The sequence below is a fragment of the Lates calcarifer genome, linkage group LG4 (genome assembly GCF_001640805.2).
Source record: "Lates calcarifer isolate ASB-BC8 linkage group LG4, TLL_Latcal_v3, whole genome shotgun sequence".
Classification (NCBI taxonomy): domain Eukaryota; kingdom Metazoa; phylum Chordata; class Actinopteri; family Centropomidae; genus Lates; species Lates calcarifer.
In genome coordinates, this window is record NC_066836.1 from 16,228,994 (window position 1) to 16,245,996 (window position 17,003).

The 17,003-nt window shown below is 40.4% G+C and overlaps 2 protein-coding genes and 1 long non-coding RNA gene across 4 annotated transcripts in view; 1 reads left to right on the forward strand and 2 right to left on the reverse strand.

The window, feature by feature from the left end:
* pde4ca (phosphodiesterase 4C, cAMP-specific a) overlaps nt 1-10,476 on the reverse strand; it is a 50,672-nt gene extending 40,196 nt beyond the window's left edge. For both annotated transcript variants that reach the window (XM_051070100.1, XM_018677051.2), the window contains exons 1-2: nt 10,327-10,476; nt 8,885-9,162 (exon numbers count right to left, since the gene is read on the reverse strand). In XM_051070100.1, the coding sequence (XP_050926057.1) occupies nt 8,885-9,162; nt 10,327-10,368 (320 nt within the window). In that variant the 5' untranslated portion in view covers nt 10,369-10,476. The remainder of the gene's footprint in view (nt 1-8,884; nt 9,163-10,326) is intronic.
* LOC127142374 (uncharacterized) lies at nt 9,046-11,652 on the forward strand. Its single transcript, XR_007813048.1, has 3 exons — nt 9,046-9,195; nt 10,377-10,603; nt 11,288-11,652. It is a non-coding gene; the product is annotated as an uncharacterized LOC127142374 (long non-coding RNA).
* ifi30a (IFI30 lysosomal thiol reductase a) lies at nt 11,552-15,561 on the reverse strand. Its single transcript, XM_018677060.2, has 7 exons — nt 15,338-15,561; nt 14,188-14,376; nt 13,822-13,896; nt 13,551-13,637; nt 13,197-13,349; nt 11,872-11,940; nt 11,552-11,721 (listed from the first exon to the last, which is right to left on the reverse strand). Exons 1-7 carry the CDS (start codon nt 15,464-15,466, stop codon nt 11,656-11,658), a joined length of 768 nt encoding a protein of 255 aa, XP_018532576.1. The 5' UTR covers nt 15,467-15,561; the 3' UTR covers nt 11,552-11,655.
* Nucleotides 15,562-17,003: the final 1,442 nt, after the last annotated feature.

The window sequence follows — 17,003 nt, forward strand, 5'->3', positions numbered from 1 at the left end:
TGGCATGTATAATATTTAGTTGTACGTGCAGTATATGCTTTTGTGGTATGCCAGTGTTGTATATGTTGTATTCACCTAACCCTAACCCTAACCCTAAGAGCCAAACAGGTAAGGATGCACATAAACCAAAAGTGATAATAATTGTGTTTGTTTATGTTGTGTCTGCCCAGAAAATGTCCTAAATTTATCAATGACGATTTGCAAGCCGCAAAAACAATTTTCACAAAACGTTTTTCACCTAAAAAAATCCATTTGACACGGTGTCTCTCGAGTGGAAAAAGAGGTTTAATCAACTTAGACACTAAGTGAAAATAACTGTGGCTATGTTCTATATTTGAGCTGCCTGCGACATTTATTTTCCGCTGGACCCCCAGTTTGTTTAATTCCTCCTCCTTGCCAGCCATCCTGCAGTAACTCATCCCCGTCCATTTATTCCAGCTCTGACATTATGGGACACTGTACATGCCCTGCAGAGGGACACTTCCAGTGGCCTGACCTCAGAGCTGTGTAATATAAAAGCTCTGACATGTTGAATATCTCTGTTATCCTGCAAAGCATCTGACTTTCCTGATTGAGCCTTGAAATCCCCCTGACTGGACTCTCGCCCTCTAATATTTAGATTTTCAACAGACACACTGAAATTAATGAAACCGTTTGGCAAGAGAGTTACAGTAAACCCTGGAAAAGAAATGTGTCTAACAATCTCAAATCCAAGACCATTAAACGCCTGGAGGGAAATGATCCCCCCTACCATATGTTTATAAAAGGTGAATGAACTTGTAAACACTTTTTTGAGTTTTCTAGTAGGCACTGGCTTCTTTAGGAATGTTTAATACCCCTGTCTTGCCAATAAAAGTAAAGCAGGGTTTTACAGCACGGGCTAGAGTTTCTCAGAGGCTTTTAATTTTATTTCACAGAGGTGGATATGATCTAACACAGTAAAACACCTTGTGGCAGCCCAGAGTTGCTTGGTACCTCCATCTGACTGTGTACATGTTGAAGAGTGAAGCGTAAACATTGACAGAGAGACATGAGGCATGTGCGTAAAAATTGGTTTACGATTTTCCACAACAAGCACTTCTTTTGAAGAAACCTACAGGCACACCATTGAGAAAAGACACTGTGTGCTTAAGGCAGAAAAGACATGCATATCCATCCACACATATGTGAAAGTCCTATTTATTCTTCCTCTTTAGAAGTTAAGGTCAAATATGGTTTAATTAATCATACGACTCTTGCCTTGACATTGTTACTCATGTAAATGTTTAATTTGCATTGAGATTGTGGACCAAGCCTGATACAATAAGGGGCTCATAAAACTAAAGCTATCAACAGCTGCCAGAATGGAGCTAGCTGACAGGAAGACAGCTGCTCTCTTTACAAACAAGAGTTAAGGGCACTGCAACGGATTACAACATTAAGAATAAATGACAAATATTTTAAGTTAACATCCAGTTACACGTTGGGGGTGTGTGTCATTGTTGTGCACCTATTAAAAAAAGGTTATTTTTGTTGCTGACAGATTAAAGTACCTGCTTGACAAATAAGTGGAACAACAAACTGCTGATCCAGCAACAGCAATGTCGTTGAGGTGTGTGTGTGTGTGTGTGTTTGCTGAGATGACACTGCTCAGTTGGAAAACAAAAAGGTGGACAAAAGCTTAGGAAAAACACATGCACCTGTAGGAAATGAGGCACTAAAACTGTCAGCACGTTTTGAAATAAAAGACTTCTACTTTTCAGTAAAATCTGCTACGGATTTATTTTTTTTCCATATAAATTATAAAAGTTCTAACTGACGAAATCAAGCAGAATACCAACAGAGTCCCATTCTGCATAAATATAATCTGTTATGTTTATAGAGGATAAAATGGCAGCTATAAAATCCTCACATTTAAAAGATTTTAGTTTCACAGAATTTCCCTGAAACAACAGCTGATTTTATTCTGGTAAACAGTGTGTTTAACTGAAATGTAACAGTACATGAGCATCTTGTGGTCAGGATCAATTTCGTAACATAAGCTTAAGGGTAACCACTTCTGCACAAAAATAAACCAAAAATACATTTGACATCTGCAGCTGTGACTATTGAGACAAGACAAGAACCATCATTAGCTCCAACAACACAAACAGATCCATTGAAACATTAACCAGAATTTTGAAATGCATAGACAAAGAGTGTAAGACTGCAGAAACTGCAGAAATAAAAACTATTGTCAGTTATAAGTAATTACTTTAGATGCTAAAGACACTTCAGGTCAAAATGCAAGTCTGTCTGTCAAACCTTCTGCTCATACTCAAATAGTTTCACATACTGTTAGCACAAAAATTCCAGTGAGTTTTGAACATTATGAGCTCCAATGTTACTCCTATTTATAAGTTCTAACAAAATACATGAGCGTTCCTCACAAATCTTAAATGGGGGCACAGTAACAAATATACCTGCATTTCAAGTATTGGTATATGAATTTCACTTAGTATACTGGGGTGATTTGCTGGCCCATCCACTATCACTGTCAGCTGCAACCAAAATATTCACCTGAGCAGTCCAATGCTGAGACAAAGCTATTGAAAGTGACTGTATTGTCAAATTTGTGTAGAGCTACTCGTGGTTTATTCACTACAACAGCAGTGTCATCTTTGCCATCATGGCCTCAGCGTTATAGACTCTACCTGGGCGTGTGGGCGAGAGTGAAGCGGCGCCTCTGGAGGTTGATGCTGCGGTTCATCAGCAGCTTTCTGAAAAGCAGAGGGGAGTTTCGAGGAGACCCGCGAGGGGAATCCTTGGGCGAGCTCTTTGGGGATCCTCCCGGGGAGCCTGTTTTGGACCTGGGCATGAGCTGAATGACTGGCAGCCTGGTCAACATTTGTTCCTGTGGTCTCCCCTCAACCTCAGACTGCTCTTCGTCAGAGCTCTCAGAGCACAGATCACTCATGGTAGAATAGAGGATGATCAGGAGTGGTCAGGTGGTTAGTTCCTTTGCTTGCTCTGTCTTTGGTAATTTTACTCCAAGGAACTGTCTCTGAACTGTTTCTCTGTGGTTTCTCAAATAAACTTTACGTGACGTTTTTGCAACATTACATATTGCAGTGATCCGTCTTGATTTTCCAAATCCAGGTGAAGCTAGTGCCTCTGGTCCAGTCCTCACTTCCTCACATTTGAACAAAACCTGGACCTGCTCATGTCCGCTCCAAAACTCTCTTGTTAATACTCTCAAGGATGCTGCTTTAAAAATCCACAAAGAAAAAGAAAACCTCTCCAAAACGTCAACAAAATGACCTCTCTATCAGATTTTTTATCTTTATTTGAAATCTAACCAACCCTTTTCTTGTCTCCTCATGCTGACTGTCGTGCTGGGCAATAGATTCAAACATTAGTGTTGATATACTCTCCCTTCCTCCCTCCCTCTCCCAGGCTTTGTTTACATTACTGCTAGGCCTTCCCTCTCTCCAACTAAATATGGACGTCTGATTTACAGGGAGGAGAAACATGACAGATCGCCTCCTTCTGCCTCTCTCTCCCTCTTTCCAATCCTCTGCCCCCCTTCCTCCACTCCCAATCTCACGGGGCATATTGTTCATCAACTTCAAATTGTGCTCCATAATTACTTCCTCTCTAAGTTCCTCCAGTGTATAAACATTAAGCCGTCGCCTGGCTCGGCCCTCCAGCTCACCTCCCTTACTCTGACTCCGACTGACTTTGCATACTCAGGCTTTTCCTCTGGTCCCCGAGGTGCTATTTGTTGTGAAGTTGCCTATTTCCTCAGAGACAGCCTCTTTGCCTTTCACATGCTCCAAGCTTACCAGGAAGAGTCACATGAAGGGCCTCTGACTATAAAAAGCAGAGGTAGATAAAAGCTATAGAGAGCATGGGTGCTGTCACGATGGCGCTCTCTATCTGTGACCAGAGGCAACATCATCTTCACCCCCACCCAATCTCTTTGTTTATCGCTGCAGAGTGAGAAAAGGTCCTCCTGTGATTAGGGACTCACAGCTGAACACCGGTGCTGTCTAGAGTAACTGAAATAACCTAGGGAGCTGGAACATCTGACACAGGACTGAACCTATGACCAACAGCTGGTAGGGAGAGCAGGGAAGAAAGATTCTTTGGTTAAAGGCTTTTTATGGATATACACTCATAGCCACGCTACTGTATGCATTCTGGAGCTACAGTACTGTACCAGTAGACAGAGAAATTTGTTCTCATCCAAATGTAACACAAACACTGTGGATGTAAACTAGTCACATTAAGGTCAAATGCGTGTCAAGATTGTTTGTATCACTCGCCGTCATCAAAGCGTGTCTCAGAGGACTTTATAGAAAATTGGAGTATAACACAGGATATGACTTTTGGTCCATCCATCCCAGTTTATATATTCCATGACACTAGGTTCAACACTTCAGCATCACCATCACAACCATTATGGTTCATATTTTCTCTGGAGTGCCATTAACGGTCATTGACACGCAGGTTGCTCAGTGTCCCCGCTGAGATTTTGTGTTTAGATTTGCAAATTACACAAATAATGTACTTAAAGGAAGAAAATTAATGCATCAAATGTGCATAGCAAACCTCTTTTAAAGCTGCACTTATCAATATTTTTGTATTAATAATATGTGTAATGTTAAAGCAGTCACGCATGGTGATGAACCCACAGAGAACTGTCAACAGATTCTGCAGTTCCCACCATGCACCAGAATTACAAGGTCTGATGAATGAAACTACAAATGCTATCTGCCCAGCACAATGCTAGCAACACAGTGGATCATTTAGCATCTAAAAAGTCTAAAAATATTTATCTCAGGATAGGTTGGTGGACTGAATATTGGACTTAACTTTCGTCAGGTGGACAGAAACATGACTCTAAATGAATGGTAATGTTACTAGTTGTCTGCCATATTAAAGGTGTTAATATGTAAACATGACAGCTTGTTCCACTGCCCCCAAGTGGTCAAAAAAATTATTTAACGCTGCTTTAATCTTGTGTTTTTTGTTCAGATATTTCATTTGCAGGAGATAAACATGGCCATTTCTCATCAGTTTTCAAGAATTACAATCACTATTTATTAATTTGAGTCATTTGACTCACTGTAATATATCCTAGTATGAAGCAGTTAACCTTGTGCCAGGCGCAGTCAGCATTGGTTCTTAACTGCTTTGATTTTGCCGTGCTTCAATGCCCAGCAGTGAAGATGCTCTCCCCCATGCTCAAAACATCAGAGGATGATGCTGGGCCCAAACAAATCCTGGCCCCGAAGCGCATCATCATTCCAGTCATGTGGACGTCAGAGGCAGAGGTGAGGACTGCCCAGTTCTAAGTTTGATACAGGGAGGCGAGAACAGAGTGTACATTCCTGTGGCGGTACTCCCGCAGGTCCTGGAGTGGGGTTGATCAAGTTCATCAAGACGTAGTTCTAATGGGTCGGCAACATGAGACGCCATCCATTTGTATGTTACAACATGTTCCATGCTACTCAAAGCAAGTCATCAAGACAGGCTCCAAATGGTGTGCTCTGTCCACTGGGTTATGGTGGGTAATAAATTCTAGCTTTCTGTGGACTAACCTCCCTCTAATGGTCAACTGTCAACTTAGAGTCTGCTTACAAGTTTTTCAAAGCGGTACATTTGCCCAAACATAGACTGAGACTCCCAAGAAACCTTCTCTCTGATGACTCTGATGACAGCCTTTCATCTTACAACTCCAAAATCAGAAAACCCTGTTCATCTTGTGATTTTGGGAGTCCTTTTTGTCCCTCCTGGATCCATCTCCTGAGAAGTTTTTACTACAATCAAACAGCCAGACAGGGAAACAACCCAAGACCTGTAGACACCATCATGCTGACTCCAACTCATCTACCCAGTGTTCCCCAGATCTTCCTATTCATAGACTTAGACTTAGACTAGACTTTACTGATCCCTTGGGATGACTCCCTCAGGGAAATTAAGTTTCCAGCAGCTTATACAGACAGAAGCAACACACAGGACAGTTTGCAAACAACAACAGCAACTGCTTGCAAACAGGTATAGAGAATAGAATAAAAAAACAAAACAATAAACAGTAAATTATTAATAGGATTTAAAAAAATGCACTGTAAACTCTTAACTAAATATACAAACTATAAATAGAATAAAATAAGAATGAGATAGGATAAGGATAAGGATTATATAGAAAGAATGTAGAAAGTCTTAAGAATCTTGCTTCATGAGACCTTTCAGTGTGAATAAATAGGTCTTGTATCACCTGCATCTGCCTTCCTCTATGCTCGTCCATCCCGTGCTTTAGCTCACATTTTCATTAAATGAAACCCCAGTTCTCCAGACCTCCTCCTCAGATCATCATAATTCACATTGTTTCCTGTATCTGACTCTCATCATGTGCGTAACTGTCAATTTTAATGTGTACTGGGAGCATAATGGGCCAGACGTTAATTCTTCAGTGCCTGTGTGGGATGTTCTGGATGGGGACCTCATTGGGGGAGTTCGAGCACCTGTATCCTGACCAAAGCCTTGCAAACGCTAGAAGCAGTTCCGAGGGAGGGGTTATTCATTCTCAACCTTGTTTTCATCAGCCTATAAAATTGACTTTTACTGTTGACAGTGCCTATACTGGCTACATGACTGTCTGTGGTCAACTTTCCACTGAGGACAACACTGCATCATGCGACTATTTTAGAGGTTGTTAAGTTTAATATTTAATATTGATATCTCCATAAAATAATTCACTTCCATTTTCATTTGATTTCCCTAACATGTGTAGTAATGTCAGGTTTAAACAGCCCGTGGCTTTAAATGCCACTCCATAAACAATTTCTCTGGCGCTGCATCAAAACTGCACTACCACCTTGTAAACTGGCGAGCACATGGCCCTCTTCCCAGACAAGGAGCACAATTAAAAGCTTTTAGGTCCATCGACATCATAGGAGTCATGTCAGTGTTGCTTTATACCTGCTGGTATATAAACATTTATGAAATAAATATAGTCTAATCATCACAATGTATGAACCTATTTTCCAGTGCCTCATCTGTAGAGTTTTGACAATGGCACATTAAATGTGATGAATCTGCATGCCAATCTATTTGGCTCCTCCTGCTTTGGTTACTGTGTCTTTGTACAAACTGTACTCTGTTGGGCAGAATGGCAGTTTTGAGACACACAGTTTATTGTTTTATTAAATAGAGATTTAATTATGACTTGTGTTAACAAATGGGTTTTCGCTTACATCCACTTCTTAGCACACTTAAAATCCTAACTACACAATTTACTTCTGTGAATTTAAATGTCTTCCTGGTAAAGGATTTTTTTAAACAATAGTCTACAAATATAAATACAGGTGTAATGTTTGTAGTTCTGGTTATGGAGCTATCATCTGAGTAAAACAATAAATGGAGATGCCATTAATGTTGGCACAAGCAGTCCAAATGACAAGACAAGTTTAAAATATCCATCTTTGTTAGGCGCCAGGCTAACACACCACTTATTCCAGTCTAAAAAAAAGTAAAACTTGTGCTCATCTACTTCAAACAAATGGTATTTTAGAATATTACAAAATCCTACAATTTTCACAGGACTTAAACCTCAGAGCATATATATTCTCAGGCATTTATGGTCTGATCCTGTCACCAGTTTTGACTCAGCATTCATTCACTGAGATTGCTGAGTCACTGAGCTGCAAACCCTTACAGTATGTCAATATGAGAATTTTCTCCTGATGCCATCATTATGTAAAAGAGGTTGCAAAAAATAGTATTGAATTTTTGACTAGATATTCTCATGACCTGTGGACACAGTTCACCAATAGGTTTCTTGGTGAACTGAATTTCATTGCCTTGTATATACCTATCAGCATTGTAGATTACATCTTAGGACTCACACAGACCAGCACCACTTGTATGCGTGCTGTTTCCGTCACACATACTGTGATACAACTGTCTCTTTGTCAGAAGGGAAGCCATATCTGATCACCTCCGACACGCAATACAACTTACCTATGTATTCAAACAAGTCTGTCTGCATTCCCTCAACATGTGAAGAAAACAGCAAACAAAGGTGCAGGAACACGCTCACACACACACACACACACACACACACACACACACACACACACACACACACACACACACACACATACATACACACACACTGTATACACAGTTATGGAATAGGGAGGAAACAGATGTATTTCCAGCAGCAGCTTCAATGTTGTTGTGGAAACAACAATCATAAGAGCCATGATGCCTGATCTTTTATGGTGATAATTGTTCAGCAGTGTGACAGAGGGGAGAGCAACGCCTAGAGCAGGGCGCTTTGTTGGATCATATGCTCAAGAAGCAAATCAACTTTTTCTTCCTAAATTAAGCAGTTAGGCAACAACAAAAATATCATCAAACTCTGCTGAATTCTGAAAACTAGAACTAAAGTTATATCTAAATCTGTGTTGACTTACAAGAACACAACATGCTGGAGTCACAGGAGCTGGTTATTGATTGATCACATGTAATTTTAATCATTAACCTTGAAAACCTGCCCAGGTGCTTGGGAACTAGGAAAAAACTCACTAAATTTCACACAACCTGAACTTTAAAGTAAACTTCAGTAGTTTAAGGTAAAAATGTTGCAGTTTACAAAACTTTTAGTTTTTCAAATGTTTACAATGTGAACAACCTGGTGTAGCCAGTACAAACTATTTAAATTGCTTGGGAAAGAAAAGTTTAAACTTAAAAACTGATCATAAAGTTAGTATATGCATTGATTCCTTTGAACTGAGTTGCAGTAGATTAAATTATGTTGATTTTATTATTCTTTTAAATTTATGTGAGAATAATGGAAAAATAAACCAACAAATCAGCAGCAGGAGACAGACAACACATAGTATCACTGACTCACAAGGATTTGGAGATGCAGCTGGTCAGAGTCCCCAGGCTCCTGGACGGTTTGATGACACGGACCAGAGGGCAGGACTCAGAGCCAGACATAGGGCCAGACTCGGGGCCAGACTGAGGGCTGGACTGGGAGCCATCTTCTGGTCTGTCCTGCACAGAGGGTCTGCAAGACAGCCTGGGCAGCTGCAGGGTGCCTGAGCAGAGCCTCTTCACAGCACATTTGACATCAGGGAACGACACAGACTCAATGCAGGAGGCCTGCTCGATGGAGTCCCACTGTCTCTGGACGACAGAAGAAACAAAGACCAGTTAGAGGTGAGATCAGACTGTAAACTCTGGACTGTGATGATATGAAGATGTGGTATTTCACTCAGTTGTCTGTTTTATGAAATTCAACAATTATCAGTCCTACTTTCTCTTCATATGCTTAGTATTGACAATATTAAGCACAACGTTTTTCCCTCAAAATGTAGATGAATTCCAGGCACTCTTAAACCTCAAGCACTTCAGTGAATTGCTAAGCGTCATTTTACAGCTCACTGAAAATGAAATTAATTTATACTATACTGATTTCATACACATATCACTAGATCACATAACGTACAGCTGAGATACTTTTATCTGCCTCATCACCAAAGCTAAACCCGCCCCCCCAAATCAGTAAACTAGAAGAGGTCAAGCTCGGCCTTTGCTGAACTTCTAGAAGCAGTATATTAAAAGAAAAGATCTAAAGGTAAATCGCAGACAGGGCTGTTTTTGTGCTGTTGCCAAAAATGTGATGAGCCTCGCTAAAAGACCAATTGGGCATTATTTTTGGAAGGTTTATCTGATTTCAGGTCCTGAGACACACACACACTATCACCTTGGACACAATAGACGATTCTCACAGTGAGCTAGTGTTTGGGATTTAACTCTTCGGGCATCTCTCTTTCAGCGTCAGTGTTTGGGAGGCAACAGATAAGAGTCCTTGTTTTCTGCCATATCCCGTGACTTTATCTCTCCATCTGCTTGGGAGTTCCACCTTTCCATAAGCAATTGTCAAAAACACTCTCCAGTTTAATTGTTGACCATTTCTGACCAAGGGGACCGAGACACAGAGAACAGTGTTGATTTTCTGTATTACAAACACTGACTCTCTCTTCTCAGTCACTAAAATAGACACGGTTACTGGTAAACTATGTTTCTTAATTTAAAATGGTCTAACCTGGACTTGCAGTTAGATTGGACTCATTTCAACACACAAGGCTCCATTAATTTTCTCCACAACTAAAAAGCATAAGATACATGAAAATGTAATCACATACGACTACTATGCGACCAGTTAACTTTTTCTGTCTTTTTAAAATTAATAATAAATATGAGTCCTCAGGCCTCAGAGTCAACTATTTTAATTTAATGCATTTTTCCCTTTTAGTATTTTTTAAAAGGTTGAGTAATGACCCTTACCTCTGTGAAGTTGAAAAATTTTGATGAGTTATTTCTCCTCATACTTTCAGCTACTCTATCATGGGAACAAGACAACTGGGAAGGAAATACCAAAGAGGAGGATACAGGAACCACATTAAAGATCAGATATGAAGTTGTCTGTGGCACCAATACTTCCTTGGGCTGTCACTCAGTGAAGAAGAGCTATGTCCCCGCCTCTTCAGAGGCCCTCGGCTGTCATTAGTTTACTGATCAACAGCTAACTTGGCAGCTTCTACTGTGGCCTTTTTATTTAACTGTAAGCAAACTAAATCCAAATGCAATAAATTTAGTTTTTTCAAAATTTCAATAACAAGTCTGTTAAGTATTAATGAGACAGTATATGCAGCCAGCAGACGTTAGCTGGTAGTGAGATTCAGGTAATGGAGCTGCCTGCATGACAGGCCATTATTCATGTGTGTCTATCTGAGAGCAGAATCAGAGGACCTCATGCATCCATCCAGACCTTCTGGTTAGGTCAGACTGACTCTGGCTTTGATCAGGCTGCTGCCTGCAACCTTTTAACATATTTAACATTAACAGAGCTGTAGATGGATTTACTATTTCTCATAGGATGTGAAACATATTAAACATCCAGTATGAGTCTCAGGAGACGCTGTGAACTTTAATGACCCCTGCCTGTTCTGCCGCACACCCACATGAACCTGGGTTTAAACACCAAACACAAAACATGAAGTATAATGTCAGATGTGACATCACTCGTTTGTTTTCACTGCCTTTAGTTATGATTTCTGGTTTGCTTATTAACATATATTGTGTGTGTGTGTAGTGTTTAATTAAGTGTACTCTGGGTTCAGAGATTAGCACTTTGGTAAATAAAGTTTAAAAAAACATTTTAAGACTGTAGTATGACAAAGAAGTTCTTTCTCTAATTTCAATGTACATGTAACTCACTGTTTGTGTCTCTCTCTTATTACCTCAGGTACCAGGGAACTGAAGGTGCCATCGTGAGATATGGCGCCATCCAAAGGACAATGAGGGCACTGACTTTGCAAAGGGTATTTCAGGCAGTGCAAACACAATCACTAAGCGTAAATGCTACAAAAATCATTTATGGCTTCATGGTTTCAGTTGATAACATCAATAATGACACATTTTTTTTAGAAAGTATTTCTTTGTATTTATGTTCTGTGAATCATAAAGTGAGGTGATCGATTCTTCCCTTTGTAGAAACAGATTGTAAAAATCACAGACTAAAAAAATATATTTAATGACACTCTTCAGTGTTGCTTATGTAGTGGCCACACCTGGAACAGAGCAAGCATAAAAGGCAAGTGCAGTGTTGCTCCTTCACTTATTGGGGCAGTAGCTTTTGTAGTGTTTCTGCTCCCCTCCACAGGCCTCAGGCTTGGGACCCTGGAAAAAAAAACACAAGAGGTTGTTAGAGGTCAAAGATCAAGCCCAAGCTAAAATTATGAACTTTATAATACACAGTAAACTTGTAATAAAAAGCAGAAGTGCAGGACACAGAGTCAATGAATGGGGTTTGATGGATATTAACTGTACCTTGTACATGCTGCAGACCAGAGAGAAGAGAGAAGACATGGCTTTATTCTGCAAGTCCTCTGTGTGCTCCTGCAAATGAATGAAAATTTGTGTCCCAAAAACTGACATTAAAAACGGTAGTTACTGAAATAACTAAGACAGAGCTGCAGCGTCTCCTACGCAGGAAGGGTCATTAAAATAAATGCCAATTGACTTATTTCTCTTAAAGCTCTCACAATTTTACTACATATAAAGATAAAAAACTGAATTTAAAAGAGGTCAAATTGTTGGTAACTGACTTATGTTAGCTGCCATTTAACACAGAGCTGAATAATCAGCAGAATCAAGCACAAGAGTTGAACTTAAAAGCAATCAAAGACTATAATAATCTGATGAGCCTGGCGTCACCCTACTTACAGTACAATTTTCTGACAGTGTCATGTAGTGGATGTAGTCTCAATAGAGAATGCTATTTCATGGGAGTCTTAAGATATGAGGGGTTTTCTGGATGCTGATGTAATGGCTGAGAAATCTGAGGCCACTTATGATCAGGAGCACCCTTTGGTGCCAAGATTGCTGCTTGTGATTTTCCCACAGTCCAAAATAATTCCCTTCACACAGACTGCTAAGCAAATATATGAATATTTTCATGAGAGAAATAAAATACAATTGGGGAACTAAACAACCCAATTCAAACTAGTAAAATGTTTCAATTTGTCCTCAAATCAAGTGAATTAAGTGTATTATAATACAAGGCTTTGTGATAGTTTTTAACCATGTACACCCCATGTGCTTTAGATAAAGGGGTAATAACTCAAAACTTTTTTCAGTCATTTATATTCTGTAAAACTAGCTCTTCTCTGGTACCTGGTGCTTGATGAAGACAAGAATTTGTTTTTCTCCTCCTGCTCTACTCTTATGGAGCTGCTTTACAGTGAACTCAAGTTTTGAGTCATTATTGTGCATTTGGTCTCAGGTTGCTTGGCAACAGTGGTATCTGTTGTGCTGAGCTTTGGAGTCGCATCAAGCTGTAGCTTCACGGACGCACATCAGTCACAGCTCTCTTCCACTTACAGATTGGAGCTGATCAAGTGTCAGAATCATCACAACATCATATCATGACTGTAAGTGTCTCTGGTTTAAAAAGCGAGCAGCAGCAGCAGCAGTGGAGGCAGAATGGGGGCACTGCAGAGAGAGTGGCTTGAAAACAAGTCAGGACGGAAATTTCAGAAGTCTGGACTTGCATGTATTCTACTTCCAAGTCAGGTTGAAGTTTGTCTCTTTAGATTTAGGTTCTAGCAGTCTCCTAGTTCTGGTTTTTCTGCAGAATGCCACAGGAGCCTTACCCCATTAATCGTCACCCAGGGCACATACTGGTGTGGAGGGTTCAGGGCTTTGGTTTCCAAGGCGTTCTGATGCATCAGCTTGTTTCCCACATCACCCTTCACACAAGTCATGACGTTGTCCCAGCTCAAGTCAGGGCTGTAGATTTCTGTACACTACAAATGACAAATGGAGGCAAATAATATAATAATATGTTGGGGAAGTGACAGTGACTGAAAAGATGGTGGAGAAAAGGGGGCAGACAAACAGACAACAGCCTAATGACTGGATAAACGTGCCCACACACACATATACACACACACACACACATACACATACACATACACATACACACACACACACTCAGACTTCCTTACGGTTTTGGCTGACTTGAGGATATCAGATGAAGACTCCATACAGAAGATGATCGGGAAAGCGAGATCCGTCATGTTCATTATACAGGTCTGAAGAGTGGGGCAGAAAACACACATGAACAACAATCAACTAATTTTAGTAGTGACAACATTGTGACATTGCTATGAGACAATGCAGACAAGAAAATATATATGTAGCTGGAATAATAAACCTAGGATATTTTGCAGTAGTTTTCAGCAGTTTTCTCTCTGTGCATTACAGGTGTGACTTTACCTCAATCATGTTGCCCAGACATTCCTGTTCTCCATGCTGGCACTCGAAAATATACTTCTGCCCTTGCTCTTTCTCCTGACGTCGGAGGGTGGGGTAAATGCAACAGATTTATAAATTAGTATCAAACAAACATAATGTCTTAACTGACATTATGATATACATGTTTATCCCTTTCTCACCAGCAAACTCAAAGGGAAATACTCCATCAGATCATCATGTTTATTTGCTTATTTTGTGACCACTTATGGTTTTATGGCTTAAAACAAACATCACATGTCATTTTAAGACAACGCCATTACACACTTCATAAGCTACAGTAGTACTATAATCCCATCACACCCCCAAGCTGCTTGGTTCACTGCTTACCACTGCATTTCCGAAAGGCACCAGATTAACAGTCATGATGTCACCCAGCAAGAGCCAGGTGGGGAAGAGCATCAAAGAGAGAAACTGTCTGCAGCCAGGACACAGACTCTCATAGTAAAGGCCCACTTTGACTGAATCTCCTCTCTGATGGGACCTGGTGAAGTTAGACATGAGGCACTCCTTCAAAACCTGCACGAAGAGGACAAAAGTGGAGAGGTTAATCTTTGTCTGACCACTCTCCCTGTTTCCGCTTGTGTGTGTGTTTGCTAGGGTTTGTATCCAGGGTAAGGCCATTTTCCATTTTGACACAATACTAGGGGAGCTCAGGGTCAATGGTAGCATTTTTAATATGTCAGTTTAAATCAGTGCCACAGTAAAATCAGACGCCCAAAATATGCAAAGCAAATGAGCATGTTCTGGATTTTAATTCGTTTCTGATTAGATGTGACTTGAACCAGATGTGTTTTAGGTTTCAGGCACTGTGACTGACAGCTGTCTGTTCACTGGAGTGTGTCTCTGTGAGTGAGAGGCAGCCAGACACTGAGGGAAGGAGGGAGAGGTTGAATACTATACTAAGTATGTCACCGGTTTAGGGGAATTTTTGCTTCCTCCTTCGCTTATTTTTTCATTTAGTTACAGCTAAAAAAATACTCCACTGAACCACTTCCTCAATGAGGAACCTGTAGCGCAGTGTACACACGACATAATTTGAGTATCGCTTCTGTCTAAAGTTACTGACTTAACTGATAGCTTATAAACAACGACGTAAGCTAATGGGGAAAAACCACAAAACAGTCGTATGAACATTGTCTCATCCGCCGACTAAATTATTTTCTGAAACTGGACACCTCGAAGAGTACTATTATACAGCTTACAATATCCTCAAGGAGAAGCTGAGTTTGAAACAGCCATTCGTGTCGTTAAGTTTGTGCGAAGTTTTGCCGGTGAGTTAGCTTGCTAAGTTCAAAGATAACATCTCTCGGGCTGAATACTGTTGCTATGGTTTCCTGCAGTTTTATCAGGCACAGTGATTTAGAACGGTAGTTAAACTGTTGACCGGAACTACATGTTATCTGACGTGTGCTCTGTTTTCACGGACGCCGGCCATTTCAAAAAGATAAGGCTGTCCTAATACGTCAACGGAACTTACCCCGCACTGGATAGCTGAGTCCAGAGATGAGCACCACTTTGATGGAGGATAGGGGCATGAAGAGAGAGCACAGTCCCCGTACTGACTGTTTAACCAAACAGTCAAAATCAGCAGCAGAGCAGCCTTCATCTTGAGCGGCAGCACAGGACTTATTTAATTTAACACTAAGACACAAACCTGGCAGCGAAAACACCACTGACTTACAACCTACTGTATCGAGCTTTAAATACAGCCCCGCTGTTTCCTCGTGGAGGCTGCCTATTTTTTGATTGGCTCTCGATCATATGATCAAGACCGCGTCACTTGTAACGAACGGAGATCTTTGCGGAGAGACCTCACAGCTGCTGTTTTGGGAAAATGTGATTCCACAGAAATTAGAGCAAATGTTACGAGATTTGCGTGGGCATTTGTTTGTTACCACGCATGATTAGCTCTCTGTTTCAAAGAGGGAAACAATGTGGTACACAGGCAATTCAAAAACCTGTGTTAGGCAGATTTGGTGGTAGAAAATGTATAACTGGGTGAGACCATTAATGAATAATGAAAAGTGTGAGTAATTTATTTTATAATTCAGGCTTTGTACTACTGAGATTACGCCTAATAACACTCAATGCACTGTATAATGTGTAATTCAACACGGCGAGTCACACTTAACTGGTCTTGCACAGATAAAGAAGAATAAGGAAATTGAAAATATCACCACAAAGAATCACAGTCTTATGACCAATTCACACAGTGTGTTTTGTCAGATAGGCCTCTTATCATGACTTTGACACATCATCTGGCTAAACATGAAGCTGTCATTAACATGTCTCAGCTCAGTTCCTCAGTCCACGGGTCTTGCTCAACAACAATCATAAGAGCAAAACAGCTCAAACCCTTGAACATTATGAGAGGCTTTACCTGGTGACTCTCACATGATCTCACCCAGTTTTCCTCCAAAACCAGGACACAGAGACAATAAAGCAGACAGGTCACAACAATGACTGTGTGACTCACTCCGGTCTGCTTCCCTGTGTTTTGGTTTAGAGTTTAGGGTTTAGAACAGATCGAACTAAAGCACCACATTAAAAGACAACCTTATTTTTACAGTTTCAGTTTGTGTGTGCAAGAAGTAAAATACTTCAGCTGTGCTATGTTTGAATTAGATTTTGTGTGCCTTTGCTGCATCTACCGACAGTGTGCAGAAATGTGGATTACACGGCATAAGGAGGTGTTACTTCACTTAATCACAAAAACACACACATTTCTCACTTCCCTCTGGAGGCATATAGCCATCCAGACGGTTCATGGTCTTGTTTGCCCAGGTAATATAGATAGGTTTGTGGTTTTATCAGGTTTATGTCTTCACCTTAACATAATGGAAGTGACTAATGTTTAATATGTGGTTCTCACAGCATCGAATAACCATCTTTTAAAAGAGGAAACAGTATTATTGCTTTCTAGACTCTGCACCGCAGACCTCACTATAAACCATTTTCATTAGAACTCCTTTCTACTAAGTTTCCACCTGAAAACACAGGTAAAGGTAGGTGAGAAAATGCTTTTTTTTTCTTAAAAGGTACCCTGGGGGACTTTCATGCAAACAAACAAATGTTTACATTTAAAGAATTGTGTGCGTCATTGCCTTTGTTGGTGCTTTGCTATGTTGTGCATTACTGTGCAC